Source organism: Poromitra crassiceps (genome assembly GCF_964638095.1).
Source record: "Poromitra crassiceps genome assembly, chromosome: 23".
NCBI lineage: Eukaryota > Metazoa > Chordata > Actinopteri > Beryciformes > Melamphaidae > Poromitra > Poromitra crassiceps.
In genome coordinates, this window is record NC_139639.1 from 2,842,223 (window position 1) to 2,867,187 (window position 24,965).

The following is a 24,965-nucleotide window of genomic DNA, read 5'->3' on the forward strand; positions in this document are numbered from 1 at the left end:
GCCATGTTTGAAGACGGCTGCAGGGAGAGACTGAAGCCAGCAAGTGTAATTACCTCATTCCCTTCACGTGCACACTGTAATAACACACTCATGTGCCAAACCATTGAACCAATTCTGCACAAAATACAAGCAACTCTACAACAAAAACACAATTCTGTGCATTTGTCACAATCTTCACAACTCTTTTGTATTCACATGGAAAGCATTTCCATTCAAAATGCTCAAGTGAAATGAGCAATTTGACCACTCACAGGTATCAAACTTAAGATCAGAGAGCTGTTGTTATTACTATTACTATGAATATTATTAGTATTAGTATTAGTATTATTAGTGTTAGTATTATTATTATGATTATTATCATTATTATTATTACATTATTATATATTTTTTTAGTTTTGAGAAATTGAGGTATACAATTTCGGAAAATGTGTGTAAACAATTGAGAAAAACTGGCGAAGATGATAGCGACTCTGTCTTGTAGTTGCAGGCCGTCGGTAAGCCAGTCATGTCTGATGTGTATCTGTGCAGGCTGAGCAGGTTGCATTAGGAAGAGTCAGCTAAACTGATGACCCAGCAAACACATGACAAGTCTCTACCTGTGTGTGTGTGTGTGTGTGTGTGTGTGTGTGTGTGTGTGTGTGTGTGTGTGTGTGTGTGTGTGTGTGTGTGTGTGTGTGTGTGTGTGTGTGTGTGTGTGTGTGTGTGTGTGTGTGTGTGTGTGTGTGGGAAAGGGTGGCTTGTGTGTGACACCAGGGCAACTGTTGTTGCCCTGAGGGACAACAGAGCTCTTGGTGCCATGAGCGTCCTCCAGCCCTCCCTGATTGGTCGAGCTTGAGTGGAAATCCCTGCCTCTGGAAGCCCAATTGGTCGCTCTAACAATAACAAGCCAGCACTTAAAGTTGATAGGTTTGTGAGAAAAGGAGGCGGTCTTCCACCTTGTTGCTCCAGGCAGGGTTAGTGCAGGTAAGGAAGTCAGTGAGAGAAAGATTCAGCCTATGTGTTGGCTGGCTGTGCATTTTGCTCATGTGAAAGAGATCAACATATTCCAGAGCAGACAGTATGTATGGGAGTGTGTGTTTCTGTGTGTACATGTGTGTGTGAGGGAGTGTGTGTGTTTGTGTGCGTGTGCGTGGTGTACATGTGTGTGTGTGTGTGTGTGTGTGTGTGTGGGGTGTACATGTGTGTGTGATTAGGCCTACTTAGTCTACATATTCTACCATGAGTTTGAAGAGCAGGAGATTCTCACTGGACAGCTCTGTGTGAGTACTGCATGTTTCTCTTTCTTATTGAAAGTACATTCTCTGTGATATTCCTGGTTGATGACAGTCTCTCTCTCTCTCTCTCTCTCTCTCTCTCTCTCTCTCTCTCTCTCTCTCTCTCTCTCTCTCTCTCTCTCTCAGGTTCTTAGTTGATAATATGACTTTAGATGAAATAGTAGTATTGTAGTCCTGTTATGACAACAGTGGTTTTTTTTAGCTGGAGGTTGGAGGTTCACAAAAATGAAACCGTTCTCCAATCTCCAGAGATCCGTGCTGTTGTCCGGAGACTGCAGACTAACCACACAGGTCTATAGGCATCAGGAGACTTAGCCTGGGTAAACCCAGCCCCCAGTGACCTGCTCTCAGGCTCACCCTGCTTACAGTCACAAGGTGACTGGGAACTGAGAGAGCAGGTCACGTGGGGGCTGGGTTTACCTAGGCTAGGGTTTACCTAGGCTAGGGTTTACCTAGGCTACAGGAGACTCACCATTAACCAGTATCAAAGTGGCTTAAGGCATGGGCTCTTTTGAGCTGGTTTGCCTTGAATTAAAGGAACACTCCGCCCATTTTCAACCAGCTTTGTATCATTAGAACATCAGTAGCATATCAGAAAACTGTAAACTGTTTTGAAGTCTGTCATTTAATTTGACAGTTATTGAGTGTTAAAGTGTGGACCAGTGACATCACTGGTCCACACTAACTCAAATTAATAACTCATTAACTCAAATCAACTCTCAATAACTGTCAAACTATTCATCATTCATCTAGTTTGACAGTTATTGAGAGTTGATTTGAGTTAATGAGTTATTAATTTGAGTTAGTGTGGACCAGTGATGTCACTGGTCCACACTTTAACACTCAATAACTGTCAAATTAAATGACAGACTTCAAAACCGTTTACAGTTTTCTGATATACTACTGATGTTCTAATGATACAAAGCTGGTTGAAAATGGGCGGAGTGTTCCTTTAAGGAACTTGTTCAAACTAGGCAGTAGGCCTAGTTTCTGTTTCATCTTACATTTACCAACATCAGAGCCACAGGTTGCAATACTTTGTTGATGTTGCCGATTATAATTCATATTTTGTTGCTGTTGTTGATGCTATTTACATATTGACACTTGATGTAATGAATTGTTTGCGTTTCTGAGTGAACTTTGTCAACAGCCGTGTTTTAGCATTTCCCCCCGGACAATCAGGATCTACTTGAACTGATGATAACAATCAGTAAAGATAATGAAATGTTTACTGTGATCATGCAGGAGTTGTTTTGATCTACACAGTTTCCCACATGGTCACCTAACAGTGATGCTCCCACCAGGGAGCTGTTTCAATCTGTCTCCATCGCTTTAAACATGGTTATTATCTCTCCATTAGAACAAAGCTTCGTAGTCAGTCTAATCAGTGGCGGTGTGTATGTGTGTGTGTGTGTGTGTGTGTGTGTGTGTGTGTGTGTGTGTGTGTGTGCGTGTGCGTGCGTGCGTGCGTGCGTGCGTGCGCATGCGTGCGTGCGTGCGTGCGCGTGCGCGTGTGTTATAGCAGCTGTCTGGATGGAGAGGGACTCCTTGGCACCCGGAGAGGCAGCGCTAAGATCAGCAGGAGGTCTAGACAGAGTCTGCACGAAGCCCAGCTGGAGATCCAGGAGCTGGGCCGCAGCCTGGCCAGCTCCCACAGGTAGACTCTGCATGCCGCCGCCAACAACAACAACAACAACAACAACAACAACAACAACGCCCGGGAGGCAGGGAACATACAGGCTACAGGAGATGCCTCCAGAAATAAATGGCATACCCAGAAATAGTTGATTGATTAAATCCCCCGCCTCTGGAACCATATGTCCTCCGCCCACTGGTCTAGGATCAAATCTCAGCAGAGCTTCTCTCCTGTGTCTCCTGTCGTCTGCCTCACTACATTTCCATTCTGTCTGGAAAGACGAGTGGTAAAAACATCTCATCATCTCTGCTTTCTGGTGCCTTCTTCTCCCTCCTCCGTGTCCCACAGGGAGCCGACCATAGCAGAGGAGAGCCAGGACCGAGCAGATGGGCGTATCAGTAAAACTGTAAGTCTGCCTTAAAAACACCCATTAATAATATTACCACAGCTCCCTCCGGTTCCCCTACGGCGCACGTTTACCACCTTTTCCTTGGCTTGGCACCAACATGTGGAGACTTTTAGCTCAATTAACAAGCCAGCCTGCTCCTTCTGCTGCTCGGCTCCAGAACCCCCCCACACACCCCACCCCCCCGAGCAGAACACACTGACCTTACTGAACTCCTCTTTCCCCCACAGAGCTTCCTGAAGCACAACAAGACCTATCACAAGCTGTTCCAGGACGTTCCTGAGGGGGAGAACCTGACACACAGTTGAGTATTGAGCCCGGGGTCAAGGCTCTGCTACTTCTTTTCTAACTATTGATTATGGAAAGTACGTCACGCTGTATCCCTGTTCCTGCTTGTCCTCATGCCCGCGTCGGCCATTATACTGTCTGATTAACTACTGCCTGCTGCTCTGTTTGCCTAAGCAGTTAGTCTGCATTGTGAATAAGTACAGGAGCTAGTAAAAGATTCAATACGTGTGTATGTGTGCTACTTAAAATTGCATGATGCGTGTGTGTGTGTGTGTGTGTGTGTGTGTGTGTCTGTGTGTGTGTGTGTGTGCGTGCGTGCGTGTGTGTGTGTGTGTGCGTGTGTGTGTGTGTGTATGTGTGTGTGTGTGTGTGTGTGTGTGTGTGCGTGTGCGTGTGTGCGTGTGTGTGCGTGTGTGTGTGCGTGTGCGCATGTGTGCGCGCGTGTGTGTGTGTGTGTGTGTGTGTGTGTGTGTGTGTGTGCGTGTGCGTGTGTGTCTGCGTCTATCCTAGCGTTCACCTGCGCCCTGCAGAAGGAGGTGCTGTACCACGGGAAGCTGTTTGTCTCAGAGAACTATGTGTGTTTCCACTCTTCGGTGCTCCTCAAAGACACCAAGGTAATAACGGCACCCGGGTGCATTCGAGGACAGACAGCCCGGGACGAGTTGATAGATTTCACCGGAGCGGCTGAAACTAATACAGTGGCAGAGCTCATTCATTTCCCCTGATTCATAATTGCCTTTCAGGGCTGAATCGATATGTATTTCATTGCCACAACAAATCTCACTGGGCAGCCCTGTTAGACACGAGCAGAGTGGCTGTAACTGCTTCACAGCAGCACCGCGGGTACAACATCATGTGGCTACTGAAAGTTATAGGCGTGGGAATCACCAGATGCCCCACGATACGATATTATCACGATACTTAATAGTATTGCGGTATTGCGATATGCTAGTATTGCGATATAGTGAGTATTGCGGTATTGCGATATATTGTGATTGACTACCTTTTTTCAACTGCAAATTATGTCCCCAAAGGAAGAAAACTTTGTCAACATCTGTTTTATATAATCAGATAAAGTTTGCAGTCTGTTCATCTCACTTCAATCATTTTTATTGCCGCAAAATGGGATTGTCAAGCAGACAGACTGACCAACACTGTCATAAAAACCTGTCATAAATGTTGCATGCAGCAGTATAGACATTTTGTATAATAAAATATCACGATACTTGGCATTCGATACGATACGATATATTGTCCACAAAATATCGCAATACTATGCTGTATCGATGCCCCCCCCCCCCTACTGAAAGTATGACGTGATTGTCAAGACGTCATTCCACCACATCACATCGCACAGTGATGAAGTATGTCTGTTTAAGAGCTATTTAACATTCCCTAATTGCGTTTCAGTTTCAGGGCCAAATCAATATGCATTTCCTTTCGAGGGAGAATTCACTTATTTTACTTTTTAGCTCACACACCTCCAAGGTGTGTTCAAGACCTCTGGGTCACCAGCAGCTTCCAGGCAGGTTCCCCAGCTGAGCTCCCCCTTGAAAGGCTTGCTTAAAAGCCCATTCTTTTATGAAAAGTAGGAATAAAATGAGGTTAACTGGGTCTTCTTTGCCCTGGTTGTCTAGGCTTTATATCAGGGCCCCCAGAGAGGCTGACGTTGGAGGTTGAATGTTGATGAACTTGCAGCGATAAGGTTCTAATTAGGTGAAGAATCCTCTGCAAGGCTGTGAAGGCATCTCCTCTCCACACCTCTGTAGGCGGTGATCCCTGCATCCAGCGTGAGCCAGGTGAAGAAACAGAACTCAGCCTTGTCCATGTTGTCCATTCACACTGTGGACGGAGAGAAGGTCAGACTCCAATCCAGTGTTTTTTATGCATTACTTTTTTTGTAATTTTTTAGTTAATTAGTTAGTTGTATTTTTTTTAATTAAGGCTCTGTCTCTTCGTCTCTCTCCTTCAGTTCTCGTTTGTGTCTCTGAGGAACCGGGCGGTGTGCTACAAACTCCTGCACTCCATCTGTTTGCAAGCACAGGTAGGCAGCACTGATCTGTGGACATGTACACATATTATTTCTTAATGAAGGCCATTTGTCTCTAAAGGATCAATTGTGTGTGTGTGTGTGTGTGTGTGTGTGTGTGTGTGTGTGTGTGTGTGTGTGTGTGTGTGTGTGTGTGTGTGTGTGCGTGTGCGTGCGTGCGTGCGTGCGTGTGAAGCAGGGGGGGAGTGCCAACAGCAGCCCCGCAGAGAATGAGGCTGATCAGGACCTGGTAGGTTGGACACACTCAAGGTCATTAGCCTCTGGGGCTTACTGTCTACTCAAGGTCATTAGCCTCTGGGGCTTATAGCCTACTCAAGGTCATTAGCCTCTGGGGCTTATAGCCTACTCAAGGTTATTAGCCTCTGGGGCTTATAGCCTACTCAAGGTTATTCGTCTCTGGGGCTTATAGCCTACTCAAGGTTATTTGCCTCTGGGGCTTATAGCCTACTCAAGTTTCATTAGCCTCTGGGGCTTATAGCCTACTCAAGGTTATTAGCCTCTGGGGCTTATAGCCTACTCAAGGTTATTCGTCTCTGGGGCTTATAGCCTACTCAAGGTTATTTGCCTATGGGGCTTATAGCCTACTCAAGTTTCATTAGCCTCTGGGGCTTATAGCCTACTCAAGGTTATTAGCCTCTGGGGCTTATAGCCTACGCAAGGTCATTAGCCTCTGGGGCTCTAGCTGCATCTGTGGCGTGTGGAGCATTTTTGCTCCACACGCAAATTAGTTAGATTACTATTTACTGAAAAAAGTAGATTAGTTACAGTAACTAGTTACTGAGTAACTTGTTACTCCCAACAGTGATGGTGACATAAAAGTGAATCATTAGCCCTGCTGTCCTTACCTACAGTATCCACAGATGTTGTGTGAATCCAGTATGGAGGACAGCGTAGACCAGAGCAGAAACAACAGCATCTCCCTCGACGACTTTCCTCCCCTGTCCAATGAAGGTAAGGGCAATGAAATGAAATGTAATGTAATGAAGGTAAGGGTAATGAAATGTAATGTAATGTAATGAAGGTAAGGGTAATGAAATGTAATGTAATGTAATGAAGGTAAGGGTAATGAAATGAAATGTAATGTAATGAAGGTAAGGGCAATGAAATGAAATGTAATGTAATGAAGGTAAGGGTAATGAAATGTAATGTAATGTAATGAAGGTAAGGGTAATGAAATGTAATGTATGTAATGAAGGTAAGGGTAATGAAATGAAATGTAATGTAATGAAGGTAAGGGTAATGAAATGTAATGTAATGTAATGAAGGTAAGGGTAATGAAATGTAATGTAATGTAATGAAGGTAAGGGCAATGAAATGAAATGTAATGTAATGAAGGTAAGGGTAATGAAATGTAATGTAATGTAATGAAGGTAAGGGTAATGAAATGTAATGTAATGTAATGAAGGTAAGGGTAATGAAATGTAATGTAATGTAATGAAGGTAAGGGTAATGAAATGAAATGTAATGTAATGAAGGTAAGGGCAATGAAATGTAATGTAATGTAATGAAGGTAAGGGTAATGAAATGTAATGTATGTGATGAAGATGAGGGTAAGTCCACAGAGAAACAATGCAAGAGAAAGTCAAGTATGGATAGAGGCATGCCTGGTTAATGTTGTGTTGCTTTGCTCTCGCATCAGGGGGGCATGATATTAGCCTTTATTTTATTCAATTTGGACGTTAGTTGTTTGAGATATGCGTAGCATCTTCTCTGTGTGGCTTGTAGCCATTGTGAGCGAGACAATGATGTTGAGGGGATTAAGCTGTGCGTGTAATATGGCACCGAATGTAGCACGATGTATTTGTGCCTTTTCAGGTCCTGCAAGATACAGCTCCACCCCTCAAAACAGCATAACAGATGAGGACAACACAGGTGTGTGTGCGTGCGTGTGTGCGCGCGCGCGTGTGTGTGTGTGTGTGTGTGTGTGTGTGTGAGAGAGAGAGAGAGCAGCACACACAAAGACATACCTAATCATATTCAGTGATGTTGCCCATGAGGCAAAGAGGGAGATATGATTATATCTGGACTAACCAGATGATGATGTTCTTCTGTCACCATCAGCTGTGTCGTGGATGAGGAGCGTCACTGAAAGGCTGTTGTTCCTGAGAGAAATGACCAACCTGGGCCTTCTCTTCTACATCTACATGACGCTGTGAGTCTTCCCATTTCTCACAATCAACCTCTCCTTCCATCTCTCCACCCCTCGGTGGTGCACAGGTGTGCAATTCCCTAATATTGCTTGGTAAACTAATGGAGAAAGTTTGAAAGCAGATGCCTGCAGGGTTTTTTTTAACATGAAGGTTAAAACCGGTTAACAGCAGATGCCTGGGGGTTTTAACTTGAAGGTTAAAACAGGTTAACTCAACTGACCCACATTTTTCCTTAGTCCTTAAGTCGTGAGTCGGTGAGTGACCCAATTTTCAGAATTTAGCCTAGCTTTGTAGCGACATTTAGCCCCCTTCACAACAAGCTAGCATGGCATGCTGGTACCAATGGATGCCTTAGGTCTTCTGGCTTTAGAAATGAGCCCACTACAGCTTCTGAAAGACAGTCATGTTGACTGTGGACTCAATGAGTAGAACTTTTTTTCTCATGCCCACATCCATCCTACTCAAAACGGCCCCGCGACCCAATTCTTGGTCCCGACCCACAAGTTGAGAAACACTGATCTAGAACACCATCTCTATTTTATGTAGAGAGCTTTGAAGATGACTCAGACATGTTTGAGGCACATCCAAGGCACTCCTCTGGCAAAAGGTTGAAAAGCCTATATTCAGATCAAAGCCTTTATTCAGATGGCTCCTTCATGGTGAAATGATCTGAAGAACGTGTCATAGAACATGCTAGTGCATGTTTGAATAGAGCTGGATTACAACCCACGTGTAGCGGCACAAAGGGCCTTCTTCAAGGTGTGCACATTTTGGTATGTCGTCTTTCTGGATTGCTACAGCTCTTCGGACTTTGGGAACTATAAAAACATCTGATCCACTCTGATTGAGTGGTTGTATTCAGCCAGGTTCATTTGTTGAAGATGTCGTTTTCGCATAATGTTCACAGTCACACACTCAGGTTCCAGATCCTAGACGTTGTTTTGTGATGTCGCACTACTACAGAGTTACCAAGGCGTTGGTGTACACACACACACCAACACTTGGACTGTCTACTCGGCTTGACACACATTCTGTTCTCACAAATTGAAAGTGCCACTGGAGGAGGAGGTGAAATTAAAATCCACTGCCAAGGTATCCAGGAAGTTATTTCTCTCTGTGTGTGTGTGCGTGCGTGCGTGCGTGCGTGCGTGTGTGCGTGTGTGTGTGCGTGTGTGTGTGTGTGTGTGTGTGTGTGTGTGTGTGCTTGTAGAACGGTGGTGCTCCTGTTGGTATCTGGGTACATCGCAGTGAGGATCATAGCACTAGAGGAGCAGCTGAATTCTTTGGGCACCCTGACTGAGTTGACTTTTCACCACACACAGTGAGTATGCAGAGTGCGCACACACACACACACACACACACACACACACACACACACACACACACACACACACACACACACACACTCAAAGAGGAAGCATGTAAGATGAAAAACCATTAGGCACACAGGAGGAATGTCCATTGAGGACGGTTGAAGCAAAGTGAGCGCGGTGGCTCCAAACCGGTTGTGGCGACTTCCAGAGAAATCAGTGGCAGATTACCGGTAGACACGGCGAGGGCCGAGGCGAGCAGAGTGGTTCTACTGGTTCACAGCAGCACCGTGGGTAAAACGTGATGCGGCTACTTGAACGTTTGACCTGAGTGCCAAGACGTCATTCCACCACAATCACATCACAACCATACCCACATGGTGAAGTCTGTCTGTTTAAATTGAACAAGAGAACTGATAAGGAGATATTCTGGTAAACCAGCCGGTGATGTGAACTCACATTTCATTTCGTTCTAATGAAATGTGAGTTGACCGGCTGGTTTACCAGGCTGATGATAAGGACTGGAGATATCTTGGCCCCCAATTTGCACAAAAGCGTTTGAAGAGGATGCAACATTTCTGGCACCAGCAGGGGGAGAGCTATCACCACTCAAATCCCCCTGTGTTTTAAAGGTGCGTGTTCAAACTACTGATGATGATAAAGAAGCATCACTGCTGCAACTTGTCATGTAAATGCCTCTTAAGCCACTGCCTGAGGCAAGGATTGAACCAACAACCTTCTCACATCTCACAACATCCACATGTTTATCTGAGTGAGCTATAGCCCATTTCCTCTTCAAATGTTTTCATATTGTAGTTTTAAAACCTTGATCTGTGACTGTTGAAGTAGGTCTGACATGAAGGAGATAAGAGAGGAATATGAGATATATGTGATTTGAAAAAGAAAGTCGTGTGCTTCACAATTAGGAAGTTCTTTACCGGACCGAAGAGCCAGAAAATCTTCAAGGAAAGTATCCTGCAGTCTTTTTAGATGATACTTTTTGGGCATTTTTGTCTTTAGATAGGACAGTAGACAGACAGGAAAGGGGAGGGAGAGAGAGAGAGAGAGAGAGAGAGAGAGAGAGAGAGAGAGAGGAGATGTAATGCAGCAAAGGACTTTGGGTCGGATTTGAACCCGCTTCGGGTGTGAAAAGGACCAAGCCTCCGTTGTACACGTGCTACCAGGGAAGCCACCAGGACGCACGGTATCCTGCAGTCTTTGATTTGTCACCTGGATCAGATCTTTCCAGGTACTAAATCGGCTGAGATCCAATAGATCTGGATGCTGATTGATCTGTGTGAAGCCACCACAGAGGTTTCCTCATGTCAGGGAGTGGATCATGGGTGTGTGTGGTGAGCAGGCCATTGTTCAGAGGGCATAATGAGAAAAGCTCTGTTCCATCTGTGAGCTTCTGTCAGCTGTTTTTACTCTGATCGTTTTGGCTCCAGTTTGGATCTCGTTATCAGTTTCTCATCTTGCTGCTGATTCCTCTGATCCATGTCCACTGCCAAGGCTATAAAGACCATGTGCTAAACTGAGGGACTGCTGGTTACACTTCAAGCCTTGGCAAGGGGCACACCCATCAAAGTCTGAGGACCAGAGGGAGATGTTTCAAGGGTGTAGTTGATGTGCAGATGATTGAATGGCAAATGATGACAACGGTTTAAATGAACAGCCAAGCAGGACAACAATTTAACTAAACAAAGGTCATCTAATAAATCTCAGTCTCAAGCTCAGGAACGAAAACACCAAAGCAGTTTCTCAACAGACAAAGGGCAAACTGATCTAAAGCCTAATCACAGCCTGTTAACTGTTCAGGTGTGGCTGGTTGACTGTGGCTAAGGGCTTTTAGACACTTAACAAAAACCTTTTTATAGTGGCAAATAAATGGACAAGGTGTCTGATTTTGGAACAGAAGACGAAGGGTTTGAGTCCCCTTCTAGTTCAGCAATTCCAGAAGTTTATTCTAGAGCAGCAGCAGGCATTATAACTCTTGATTGGTAGTAGTTTGAACTAATTTTACACAGTATCGATAAACAGAGATGTGAAAAGTACACGCATTCTTTACTTAAGTAAAAGTACAGTTACTTGTACAAAATAAGTATTTCTACCGGCTGTTTCTGCTAATAGAAACTCACATCATATTAATATAATTCAAAGACTATTAAACTTAAAAGATCCCCTCCAAGATGTATGAAGACTATACTTTGAATAATATGTGCGATATGGTTTTTCCACAAAAAATGTGCACATAATGCGTAAAAGCTGGGGGAGCGCGAAACAAGAGAGACAAACAAACAACGTTACATCATATTTGTCTGTCATGCATTAAAACTAAAGTAACTAGCCTGTTTTGAAAATGTAAGGAGTAGAAAGTACAGATACATGTATTTGTGTTAAATTGTAGGGAGTAAAAAATTGTCAGACAAATAAATTGCCTACTCCGTAAAGTACAGATACCTGAAAAATCCTACTAAAGTACAGTAATGAAGTATTTGTACTAGTATAGTTACTTCCCATCTCTGGCAAACCTATAACCTATAAGCCTATAATGAATCAAATGTATGCGTATATTGCTTAAAAAACCCAGGTGATATAGTGACTTGTTTTGTAATGCAAGAGAGAGCACTTTCCAGGCTTTATTTTGAGAAATCTGATGTATAAATGTATCTGTCGACTGAATGGTTCTCAGAACTCCATTGACATGCTGCTGTAAAATCCTAGTCTTAGTGGCGTACGATACCAGTCGCCTCTGTGGAAACATTGGTATATATTATATAACCATCTTCTATAAAAAGTGTTTTTTTATATATATATATATATATATATATTGTATTTTGTTTGTGTTTATAATGTTGTATGTTTTTTAAGGGGCTCTTGAGTCTGCCAATAAAATGTAAGTGAACTGTTTCTTCCTCTTTTGCAGGTAACAAGAAACATGGCCGGTGGCAGGAGACTGAGAAACCAATGCAATGCACCTCTCTACAATGACCTGTTCCATCGATCACTGCTGGTCTCTACTCTGGACAGTCTCCCAAAAGCATCTTAGCATTCAGATGTTTTGTCCATTTGATATACAATCATGTATTTTAGTGAACGCTCGCATCCAAAGCAACTTACAATATCATCATGAGAGCCGCATATATGTTAAATGTAAGGTGGCCACAGTGGGAATCAGACCTCTGTGTTAATGCCATGTGCAACAAGGAGCACAGGTTACCATGTGCAAAGGTGCATTCAGATGCTTTTGGGATGTCGCATGTGGTGGATGAGATGGATGACAGACCTCGTTGGCAGGGAAGAATCAGGACATTTCTGTGGTTGTCTGCTGACAGATCAAAACTGACGTGTGGCTCTCTGATCAGCCACATGGAGGCGTCCTACTGCTGAAATCAGCTAGCGGAGGGTTGCTGGAGTCTTGGCTGCACTCAGTTCTCCTTTACAACTATTTACTTGGACCGAAATGACAATCTCCAACACTGAAAACACAATGGAGCTGCTGCCAACAGGAAGAGGAAAGAAGCACTTCCCTTATCTTGAATTTCAAATGATTTGCAAATTGCAAATTTGATTAACACTGAACTTGAGGATTCAAAGTGTGTAAATTGGTTGCTGGAATCTAATAATACATTTTAATCATTTTATTGTGAGAGGCTGTCGGTGGCATTAACAAGCCAACGGAGGGCAGTGTCTTCCACTAAACTGATTTGGTACATTATGAAATGTCTCCCTGCAGTAGCTGCACCAGGGCAGTTTGTGGTTCACCTGAACTCGAATAAATTCAGGAACTTTCCTCAAAATGCAAATATTGAAAAGCTATTAGACCTTTATCATGTCAAACCTATAAATAATTGATTATGCTACGGTTTTAGAACGTCCGCACTTCAATTTCAGTTTCTAATTAGAAATCTTGTCAGGTAAAGTGCTTTCCTCCCAGGTTCTGACAGGTCGGCAGACCTTTGGATAAGCTTATATTCCAAAAAGTCACTCAATCTCATGCAAATGCAGCATATTTCTCTCTAGAAATTGAGCCACTGTATGAGTCAAGAATACTGATACGTTTTGGACATTGTTTTTCGAATCGTATGCACAATCCACAATTTTATCGTCCCGTGCCCTGTATACGAAAATACAAAAACAGTGTCTTAAGTCAATATTGTCAGTTTCATATTTTTTTGTACATAAGTGATCTTTTATTATTTTCTGTTTGTCAATAAAAAGGTCAAGATTCAGTCCCATGAATTAATTTCATTACATCATATTCTCAGTTCAAAAATAAAAACAGCAACATAAAATTACAAATCATAATAATACAAACGAAGAATAGAATAGGTAAGTACAGTAACCATATAAACAGCCCACTCATATTGTCTAGCCCCCCATCCCCCCCCCCCCCCCGCCATTGCCCCGCCCCATCTCTAGCACAAAACTCATGACAAATACATCAGTTAGTATCGGTAATTAAAAAAATCCAAATAAAAGTCGTTTTTTAAAAAGCGCTTCAATGTTCCAATGCCATGAGTTCAGCTTTGCCCTCAGACAGTTTACATACTAGTAGAGCTAAGTAACTCCCCACCCCATCACTTGCTCAGCAAACACAAATGACATGCATAACAGTTTCCACTGTCCACCCCCCCCCCCCCACCCCCACCCCCATTAGTTAACATTCAGGGCCAGAGGATACAATATACTTCAACCATAGTGGTGCATCAATAAAACGGCAAAATCCCACCCCTTTTCTTAAAGCAGACCCCGTGATAGGTGGATCCAGTGGCTTCCCTGATAACACCACCTTATCCAGGAAAAACTGAGGTCCTACTTCTGCATCAGAAGAGGAAGGGATCCTTCAGATCCCCGGCTCAGTAGCAGGGATTTCCAGGATACGCATCACAGACACAAAGGGCACAGGATGAGAATGGAAAGATTCCCTGTTCTGTTCGAAATGGTGATGGGAAGCGGTTGGGGTTGGGGTAACCTTTCCACCACATACTAAGACCCACTTGTACTCACAAAATAGGAGTTTCCAGTTCAGTACAAGTTCGCTTTAACAGAATGCGGCTCGTATCACTGAAAGCGAAGGGGCTCTCCTAACGCACGGGGCACTTTGTGTAGATCTGAACGAGCTAGCGTTAGCCCATCGCATGGAAAGGTGGCGCTAGCCTCGTAGCATAACAGTTCCTCGACGTTGCTTTCAGGTCTACACAGAGGGCCTATTAGTATTCTTTTTTTTCTTCCAAAATGGGACGCTAGTATCCTTGATGCCGGCCTGTAGTTGAAGACAGTCAATAATTCTAAAGAAGACACAACAAACTTACATTGTATACCCTTAATACACTTTGGATGCTTTGTACAATAGTGCTGAACTTAAGACCTGCTTTTTGTCATGCTTGATCTGAATATATATATATATAAATGTGTAAATATACTGCATACCACAGTACATGTACTATATGTATGTGTGTGTGTCCATGTGTAGCGTAGAGTTGGGTAGTGTAGTGTGTGTTGTTATGCTGTGCAAAGGTGTGTGTGTGTGTGTGTGTGTGTGTGTGGTGGAACCTGCACCACACCAACAGTGAGAGGCTCAAATATGGCTTGGGTCAGACATGAAGCGTACTGCCACCCCATACAAGAGCTCCTTTACATTGGAGAGCCACAGATGTTAAAACGTAGCTCGTAGGCGTGATGCCCTGTCCCGGGACCCTATTAGACCACAGTATCTAAGTCACATGATGCCCTGTCTCCTGGGACCCTATTAGACCACAGTGTCTAAGTCACATGATGCCCTGTCTCCTGGGACCCTATTAGACCACAGTGTCTAAGTCACACAGTTCTTCAGCTCACCACTACGGGACTAGCATGGTTTTTTAGAAACAAACTGTATCCATGATGGCCCTACTTGACAGTAACACACGTTCTGATTGGTTAAGCTCAAGACAAAAAGCCTTGGAGAGAAAATGTGTTGAGGGTCGAGTGTGAACAAGAGCCTGTGGGACCCTTTGCGATGGGTTACTTCAAACAAGACGAGGAAAAACAAATTGTGCTGTAAGACTAAAAAGTTAACCTCTCCGTCGGCGTTAACACAGGAGGAACGCCTGACGAAGCGAGAGATGATTACTCTGAACGCGTGGTGTGGTTCCTGATCAAATGAATAAAATCGGTTAAAAACTTCATCGGTTTGGTCAACTGAGCAGCAGCAGCCACCTTTTATGGGTGCTGCTGAAGTTGTACACGTTATACCTTCTAAAAACCTCCAAATCCAACCCCGAGCACATAGCTCCAAATAAGTCACCAGAAGAAACTACACAATATTCAAAGACGACCTCAATGCTTACACTTCACTCAACAATCAGACTTACGTATTCTTATTATGTATTCCTGCTGCTACCAAGCCAGTGCAGAACTGTCCAAAACGTTTTACTACAGGCTATAATCTTCAGTTTAGAGCCAAACCCACGCAGATTTGACCCGATAAACACCACGCCAAATCACCTTTCCTATCGACCCAGGTTAAAAACCTGCAATTCATTAACGGTTTCAATAATGCCACAGAAATACCCTCCACACGCCACCATACTGAGGGATCGTCCTCAGTACGGCTCTCAAAGGCCTACTTCCATTTCAACGTCTCCGCCAGCGCTTTGTTGTTCCCAAAAATGAAGGAGTGGATGGGGAGAAGCAGCACAGCCGAGCAGAACCAAACACATCCCCTCGAACTCGCTTCTTCAGTTTTCTGAGCATCAAGAGGCTAAAGCTACAGCGCAGGAAATAAAGGAGACGTCGGCCATTCTGTCATCTTTTCAATGAGTGGAGAGACAGAAATGGGAGAGAGGGGGGGGGAAACGGGACACATTACGACAGGCGGCCATGTAAGCTACTAATATATCACACGCTTTTTTCTAGCGTCCCCGCGCGCTCTCGCCCGCTAAACTGGCAGCGCTCATTTCTACCGTGCCCCCGTTGGGGTTTGCCCGCGAGATCTCGCCCGGCGCCCCGCTTTGCCGGCTCGCGGACGCCGCACGACAGGATTCCAGACTAGTCCTTGAATTTCCACGTTAAACTGACAGTAAAGGAAAGGAGATGGACCCCCAAACCACACAAATATACAGAGCAGGTTAGTGTTAGCTGGACAACAACATAGAGGAAATGCCCTGGCAGTCAGATGGATGTCCATTATTCTCAGGTAAACAGGAAGTGGGGCGGGGGGGGGGGGGGGCACATGCCTGACCAATGGTTAGGTCCTCTGGAGAGAGAGAGGAGTGGTCAAGCTGTTGGAGGTATTCTTCATACACACACGCACCGGTTTTTAGTTTGACACGTCTCCATTTGCCTCCTCCACATGCAGGCGTCCACGGTCTGATAAAGGTCTATCAGGAGGTCCTTCATTTCTCTCATAAGTAACACACACACGCGCGCGCGCGCACGCACACACACAAACATGCACACCCTTCACTCAGGTGTCACAGGTCCATGGAGATATGAATATACACTCAACACTTACATACACAATTGCATGCATTCACCAACACGTCACTCTTAAAAATGATGTTTTGTTTTTTTTACACATCTGTGTGTCTCCTTTTGGGACAACGCACACCTGTGTTACTTTTCAACACCACGCACAATAATGACAATACATTTGAACATTAGTCTCACTGGCCAGCCTCCCCTCCCTTCCGTGAGAGGAGTCTGGCTGCACGGAAACAGGCTGCTGGCATAAGCCCTCCCCTGCTCTACAGCTGCTCTCCCATAGAGACGCTGCATAAAATAGGCCACGCCCATCACGGGGGAAATAGGTCCGTTCACTCCCATTCACCAGCGTCATTTTCCTTGAATTAAACATAGCTAAAAGCTGTTGTGTGGTGGGGCTGCGCACACAACAAATGTAAAAAATCGCCAATTAAAGTGTTTTGTACTTCCGAGCAAAACAAGGAAGCCATTGAGAATTGGCGAGAAGAAAATGTGGATTTAGCTGTCAAGGAAGTAAGTTGGAGTGTTCATCTTCCGTATATACGATCTTTGTGTGCAACACGCAACCATGCATGTGACATAGGAGAACGCCAGGATTGGAGGGGGCGTTTGTGTTTTCCCCCGTCTTGGGCGTTGTTTCTGAATGATGACGCATTACGCAGTGCCTCTATTGGAGGCGTCGATTTCACACTCCTCTCCCGGAAGGGAGGGGAGGCTGGCCAGTGAGACTATTGTAACATACACTAGCAGTGAAAAGTGTGGACACACCTGATTGAATGTTCAATGACCTTCTTCAAGGCATTTTGATCTAAAGGCTTACGCTTAAAACGCTTGTAATTTGTTTCTCAGTCAAATATAAATAGTGAAGTTGATCCGATGTATGAATTTCCTTCCAAAGCCAAGGTGGCTACTTTAAAGAATCAAAAATACAAGATAGTTTTGATTAAGTTTTAAGTGTCCAAACTTTTGACTGCTAGTGTATGGTGTGTTGAAAAGTGAATGTGCGTGTCCCAAAGCAGACACACAGACAAGACGTAAAAAAAAAAAGATTACATCCTTTTTAAGAAAGTTTCTCACACATTTGCAAACACGCTGGCATCCTCTTTCTCGTGTTCGCTCTCTCTCACACCTCACTCACACGCACGCAGCCATTCACGCGAGCCGTTTGTTTCAGGCGTGCTGTGCAGCCAGGTCCTGGTTGATGAAACGCCGTAGCCTCTCCAGGTACTGGCTGTAGAGCTCGATGTCGTTGTGCCCGGCGCCCTCCACCCAGAGGGGCTCCACGGCCTTGGGACAGCGCTCGAACAGGGCCAGGCCGTGGGAGAAGTCGATCACCTCGTCCTCCGTACCGTGGATGATCAGCACTGGAGACGGGATCTTCGACACCTTCTCGATGCTGGAAGAAACATGGTGGAGAAACACAATTAATACACAAACTGAACTGTGCTGCGGCATGCACGTTTTTATAAACCTCGGGAAATCGGATCGATCCATCCATCAATACTGACCAATAATGAGAAACAAGCTGCATTTTAATGAACAGGTTTGAGATGCATTTGAACATAGACAATTGGCAAATAATAAACCTTCAGACTTTTTTTTTTGGTTTTAGCGAGGTATACAGATGTACAGTAGGTGTGTGATGTACAAACACATGCTGTGCGTTGTCGGTAAAGGAGACTCACTTGGGGAAGGCGTCGAAACAGTATGTCTTCTTGGTATCGGGGAAGGCAACTCTCATGCCAGAGGTGAGAGGGGAGTGCAGGACCACAGCAGCACACTCAAACCGTGAGGCCAGGTCTACCGTGGGCACGGTGCCAATGCTCTGTCCGTACAGGATGATATTCTCTGGGCTGATGCCGTACCTGGGACACACACATTTCATCACAGATCATCAGGATCAAGAATCGCTTACATTCGCTCAGTATAAAGGTGCAAAAGGAATTTGATTTAGTTCATTGGTGCAGACAAATTACACAATACACGGTATTAAAATAGGTGCAGGACAAAATATATTGTAAGGACCTCACATTTAGTGCAGACAAGGTATAGTGTTTGACAGTAAACTAATCTAAAGACACGTCAAGTATCTATTTAGAGCCAAAGAGATGTTGCCGTGTAGAGGAATTGGTATAGTCGGTTAACAGTTCGTTAATTTTCTATCAAAATTAGGCTCATTAACCATCCTGGCAGATAAAAACAAGAGGAAAAGTTTGCTTTGACTTTTAGATACAGTACTACTGTGTAGAGCCAGCATAAGGCAGCCAATCAACTGTTTGAGAGAGAGCCATATTTTGCTCTAAAATGATTGGCTCATGGTCAGAAAGAGTGCACACAGTGGACATCAGGGACAAAGTCTGACAACAGACAAAGACTAAAAGCTTTATCTTAGCTTTATCTTTATTTAAGTGAGCCAATCAAATGTTATCATCTTAATAAGTTACTGGCCAATGTGGCGGCGGGTGATCCTTATGGATTTATCCGCCAAAGACAAAGTTACCAGCATTTGGCAGCTGTTAATTTCGGACACTGCATAGATGTTTGTTAGTAGAAAAGTTTACCGAGATCGGAGGGCGTGCCAGGCAGCATCAATGTCCGCGTAAAGGTTCTTCTCGGAGGGCTTGCCAGTGCTAACGCCGTAGCCTGAGTAATCGTAGGAGAAGATGTTGCAGTTGATGCGCGTGCCTAAGCCAATGTAGAAGCTACTCATCTGGCCCAGGTCTACTGCATTACCATGGGAGAACAACACTGTGAACCTGAGGGACACACAGATCAGAAGACAACGAGGTTAAGCAGGCAGGGCTTGAGAGGCAAAACAGAAAAAATAAATAAACTGCTATTATGTATTTAATTTAAATGATGCTGCTGCATGTCTGTAAGAACGGAGTAACTGCACAAGTATATTTAGGATGGCAAAACATGGGGCATAATTGCATATCAAAGATCTGCCCCCTAAATCTAAAAAAAAATACATTTGGTATAGAATGTTTGCATGATGCGATATCATAAAGAAAACAGTTCTAGCACAAGAAGCAATGCCAGACTACAGGGTTCCCACACATTCTTAAACAGCACATTCAAGGCCTTTTCAAAGCCCAATTCCCTCAAATTAAAGGACCCAACACAACATAGTTTGAGGTGAATCACTGTTACAACACGGATCATTTTTATAATGACAACTAGCAGTTAGAACTAAGAGAAGCTCGCAGACAACAATTGAAAAACAGAGGGAGGCTTGAATGTGAGAACATGTCTCTACTGCAGTGGTTCCCAACCTTTTTTGTGCCGTGTACCCCTTGAGCTGTTTTGCCATGCCAAGTGTACCCCCTGACAGCGTGTTGATCATTCTCCCAAATTTGTTCCATTGATCTCATTCAACTTTTACTATCCAACACAACTGATTATTAAATTAAAACAATATAAAATTAAAATCGTTTTGAATGACTCCCCTTTAATACAAATAGCTATACACTTATTGAGAATGAACAAAATATTATATATAGCCTATATAGAGATAGATATATTCAGACTCACACAGTAACAGTTTCAACTATTTTTATTTAGTCACTTGGCACCTTTAAAAAGACACCTGAGCTAGTTTGTCTTTCATAAGCTTTGACAGTTCTGGGGACAGCTGTTACCAGGCAAAATATCACACATAAGATAAGTAGATCCAAAAAGCAAAAGTTCAAATCAGTGCACATCACACCAAAATAGCACACAAAAATAGCACACATATTAGATCCAAAAGGCAAAAGTCCAGTGCACATTTCCCAGTTCAGGATATTCCCTTTCAACCTCATAGTAAAACACTGCCAAGAATGAAGACAACTGACTATTAAACTAAAATCATTTGAATGACAAAACTCTTATGATTCAGTAGAGTCTACTGTGCTGTTACAGTGATGGCAGACTATGTGTTTAAACACATTCTTGCACAAAATATATAAATTCAAGCACTTTTTAAATGACCCATGGCCGTGTCTATTTATGTCTATTTTCAAAAACGTGCAAGGCATCAATCCCCCCCCCCCCCCCCCCCTTCAAATTCACAAACTTTCAAAGATTTCAAGGACCAGTGGGAACCCTGAGACTAGGGATGCAGCGGTTTCCGGTTTGAAGGTATACCCCGGTTTGAAAAAGTCACGGTATCAAAACCACTAAGATTTGCCGTCATACCTTCTCCATGGTATCAGCTGTTTCCCCAAAACAACGTGCCGGTTGCTTGCAGAGTGCAGCTTACGCGGCCCCTCCCCCTTGCTGCATGCCTACCTAGACGCACAGTAGTGAGGAGCTGCCCTTGACTGTGTTTACAACCGTGTGTGTGATAAAGCAGGAGAACGCAAGGAAGGACCCCCCTGAACTTTCCCCCCATCTAAAAAGACGACGTCGGCTGTATGGGAATATTTCGGCTATTGTAAAATCACAGATGGCCATAGCCTCAACGCGAGACTCATCAGAATGACTGATGAGTCTCGCGTTGAGCCTAGGATGGACAGGGCTTAGATCTGCGTGAGCACGACCCGTCGTTATTTGTCAAATTCAAGCTACATTAAAACGTTGTCTTGCTTCAACATACAGTACATCGCATTGGACATAAACTATTTCCACCCGCAGGTTTGAGGAGTAGCTAACAAACGTCAGATAAATGCTCTCTCTATGCTAACGTTACCTACTGAGGCAGCTAACATGGCTAATTAGCTAGCTAACACCAGCTATCTTTCTCCACTAAAGTTAACGTTAGTTGACTGAGCGAACGGCGCTGTACAGCAGGTCGTTATCAAAACGTATTGCACTGAAGAGAAGTAACATTAGAGAATGACGAAAGACTCCTCCAACCTGTCAGTGGAAAAGTATGCACAAACTTTGTGTGTGTGAGTGAGAGAGAGAGACAGAAACAGGGACAGAGGCTGTGTGTGTGTGTGTGAGGAAACAATAATTGTGTCCAGTGTTCACCCATTACAAAAGAGAAGCGTGTATTTGATATTATTATGATGTTTTAGTTTCACATCAAATTAATTAGATTAAATCGTTTACATTTATAAGTAAGAACAGTACTATATTAACATAGTATAATAACAAACTATTAACACATAGCTACTTGCCAGTTAACTGTAATTACAGTTGGAGGTTACATTAACACTTTTTCTCAGTCCACAATTCAGCAAACTGTTAAAAATAAAATAAATTTTGTTCATTGGCATTTTTTACACATAAAGGTCCGCGATACCGCGATACCGTGAAACCGTGGTATTTTTGTCCAAGGTTATCATACCGTCAAAAACTCATACCGTTGCATCCCTACCTGAGACTATCCTATTCAAACCACAAGCAAAACGGAGACACACAGGGAATGTGCTCCATCGATGCAGGCAGGTTCTCTCTCAGGGTTTTAGGGATTGTTGTTGTGTGTGTCTCACCTGGCATTGGGGGCACAGCGAATGTACATGCATCCAACCCTGTTCCCTCGGCTAGACCTGGTCAAGAACACGTCTGTCACGTCCAGCTCTCTCTGGGAATATTGGAACTCTGCCCTCTCCGTCAGATGCAACTTCCACCTGCTCTCGCTGCTGCTGCTGCTGCTGCTACTAGCGCCTGCGCCTCCACCTCCTCCTCCCCCACCACCACCTCCACCTCCTCGGTCTCCTCCGCTACCACCGCCCAGCCGGGAGCGCAGTCCTGGGGCTCCAAGAGGTGGGGCAGCATCCCCAGTGCTGGGTCCAGAGGCTCCGGCTCCGGCTCCAGCACTTGGATCTGGGTCAGGCAGAAGGGCATAGGTGGGCTCTGGAGGGAGGAAAGCCAGTTTGGCTGCAATGCGGCTGGGGCAAGGGGGGCAGCAAAAGAGGCAGCATAGCTCTCGGATAGACAGACCATTCATGTTCTGCTAGAGAGAAAAAACATGAGAGACAGAGAAATTTGAAAGGAAGAAGATGGCAATGCAAAAAGTAATGTTTGGCTTTTTAATGTATAAGAGTTAGTTTGATTATTTTGGATATCCAATTATGTGTGTACCTGGGTTCTGGATTCCCTGGGTCTTGAAATGGACTGGCACACAAGGGTGCCAACGTTTCCTGGTCTAGTCACTCAGGCTGCAGGATCCCAAAGATAAAGACATGTCATCACTTAACGTACAATAACAAAATCAACACAACGTTACAGTAAGGGAGACATGAACACTTTGTTGTCCTGCTGTTTTTACGTAGCTATGCTGATATATTAGATGACATAGTAACTACCCAAACCCATATTTTTGTCCCGTTAAGTATGGAGATAAATAAATGTCTACAACACTGGTGAAATGAAAATAGCAAACTAACTAGCATCAGATTTGTGAGGAAGAGAAAACGGAAAGGTATTAGAGACGTAATGATTTGCAATACAATGCAATTGGGTAAGGGTTATAACTATGGTTATTGCTGTGAGGGTTTTACAGCTCCAAAAGTTACACACTTCACCACTATAGGATTAGGAGAGTAAAATCTCGCCACCGCATTGAGGTGACTCAGATTCAGAAGCACCGGTGTGATGGTCATGGACAGGGTTGACTGTCTTCTACTACACCGGTGTACACACCCACCACTCACACACAGAAACAGAGGGCGAGAGAGCGACATGATTCTATTGTTACGCTAATGGTAATTTAGCTGGTGGTTAATATCGCTGTCCATCTTTGACGTTACGATATAAACCCGTAGCTATATTTTCCCATCAAATTAACATAGGCTACTATAAATGTGGAATACTACTAACTATACAGAGAGAAGAGCGGCAGACTGCAGCTGTAACGGACATTGGATATTGACTGCTAGATAACATCCGTGTCAAAAAAAAATATCATCCGCTACCGTTATTGTTAGCAAGGCAACTAGCGTTAGCTAGCGGCGGCTAGCTTTAGCACGCTAGCTTGAAAGCTAGCTACTCACCAATTCACAATGGGTAGCCAGACAAGCTGTAGTGTGTGCCCATATGTACACAAAAGCAGCAAAAGACTTCGAAAATCCTTCCCGTGTCTTGACATGGATGATTTAACTCAAGTATAGTGACAGCTGTCGGTGGCTAGCACAGAGCTGGCTAGCTAACTACAATTCAGGGCAACCAGATTTTTTTTTCTGCCACTGTCCGTCCGAGTAAACCCGGAAGTGACGTAAAACGTTTACATTTTTTTTTTTTTTTTTACTTTTACAAAGTGACGAAATGTTTTGTTTTCTGTTTTGTGCAGTAAATATACGCTACTGTCGCCCATTTAGCCTGGAATATTGTGAATGTGGTTTGTATTTTTATTAGGCCATATCAAATTTTGCAAAATAATTGTCTTTTAAATACATTAAAAGTAATGTCATTTAATGTAATACATTAGGTCACAAGTTCAATGAATATCAACAAACACACTGTTCTATCCGTAAACAATACAATTAATTTGTGCGTGCATGTGTGTATGTGTGTGTGTGCGTGCATGTGCGTGCGTGCGTGTGTGTGTGTGTGTGAGAGAGAGAGAGAGAGAGAGAGAGAGAGGGAGAGAGAGAGGGAGAGAGAGAGGGAGAGAGAGAGAGAGAGAGAGAGAGAGAGAGAGAGGGGGAGAGAGAGAGAGAGGTCCTCCATTCATCATTGATCCACTGCAGGACTCTGTTTCAGAGGATGTGTGAATTATGGGCCCCTGCTGTCACTGTGCCTGCTGCTCTGCGCTGGACATTCCACCTCCTCGCCACCTCAATTAAAAAAGGGGAGTAGCCGGATAGATTATGCTGACAATTATTCAAAATTGTAGTTTATTATTGGTGGAGAAAGTGCAGTACCGGGGGTCCTCCTGCCTGGCGGAAGACTTTAGCCTAGTCAATGGGGAAATTGCAGGCTTTGGGATTTGGCTGGGGTCCGTCTGAGCAAGGCTATAACCGAAAAGAAAACGTTCACGTCGTTCAGTCTGGATTTATAGAGAATTCCGATAGGGTGCTGTTTAGCAATCTCATTGGTTAGACTAACGGGCGCTCTTTCTCCGGGGAGAAAAAAAAAAGCCTTTTGTAGTTGACTGGGCGTTTTGGACGCGCTCGAAACGGTGATGCTGCTACGGCGACGCGCAGAAATCATATCAGGGAAGAGACAGGTGAGGTGCGGCTGGGGAGCTGCTGCTATTTGAGAGAGAGAGAGAGAGAGAGAGAGAGAGAGAGAGAGAGAGAGAGAGAGAGAGAGGATTTTTGGGTACCGAGAGAGCCGTGGTATCCATCCCCCCTTTTCTCCACAGAGAGGAAGAAGAGCGACCGGAGAGGGCGAAGTGGCTAACTGGCACCTGTCACAGCCTCCCTATTAAGCCTACCTGGCCATCTGGCACGGTGAGTGAGCCAAATGGTGGGAGATTGAGAGATGGGTGAGTGTGAGGAAGACGGGGGGAG

The 24,965-nt window shown here is 44.2% G+C and overlaps 2 protein-coding genes across 5 annotated transcripts; one reads left to right on the forward strand and one right to left on the reverse strand.

The window, feature by feature from the left end:
• The first annotated feature begins 997 nt into the window (after positions 1–997).
• LOC310796582 (GRAM domain-containing protein 2A-like) lies at positions 998–13,346 on the forward strand. 3 transcript variants are annotated; one of them, XM_083658788.1, is made up of 13 exons: positions 998–1,259; positions 2,797–2,931; positions 3,259–3,316; positions 3,547–3,619; positions 4,115–4,218; positions 5,374–5,463; positions 5,577–5,648; positions 5,830–5,883; positions 6,506–6,605; positions 7,470–7,526; positions 7,716–7,806; positions 9,015–9,125; positions 12,041–13,346. In XM_083658788.1, exons 1-13 carry the CDS (start codon positions 1,219–1,221, stop codon positions 12,042–12,044), a joined length of 990 nt encoding a protein of 329 aa, XP_083514914.1. In that variant the 5' UTR covers positions 998–1,218; the 3' UTR covers positions 12,045–13,346. The 3 variants fall into 3 exon arrangements, with proteins under 3 accessions (XP_083514914.1, XP_083514915.1, XP_083514916.1); XM_083658789.1 differs by having other exon boundaries at positions 5,833–5,883; XM_083658790.1 differs by having other exon boundaries at positions 2,800–2,931.
• A 185-nt stretch (positions 13,347–13,531) lies between these two features.
• LOC310797232 (alpha/beta hydrolase domain-containing protein 17A-like) lies at positions 13,532–23,582 on the reverse strand. 2 transcript variants are annotated; one of them, XM_083659588.1, is made up of 6 exons: positions 23,505–23,582; positions 22,594–22,670; positions 22,002–22,462; positions 19,143–19,337; positions 18,267–18,446; positions 13,532–17,977 (listed from the first exon to the last, which is right to left on the reverse strand). In XM_083659588.1, the coding sequence occupies exons 3-6, from the start codon at positions 22,457–22,459 to the stop codon at positions 17,752–17,754; spliced, it is 1,059 nt and encodes a 352-aa protein (XP_083515714.1). In that variant the 5' UTR covers positions 22,460–22,462; positions 22,594–22,670; positions 23,505–23,582; the 3' UTR covers positions 13,532–17,751. The 2 variants fall into 2 exon arrangements, with proteins under 2 accessions (XP_083515714.1, XP_083515713.1); XM_083659587.1 differs by having other exon boundaries at positions 22,002–22,465.
• Positions 23,583–24,965: the final 1,383 nt, after the last annotated feature.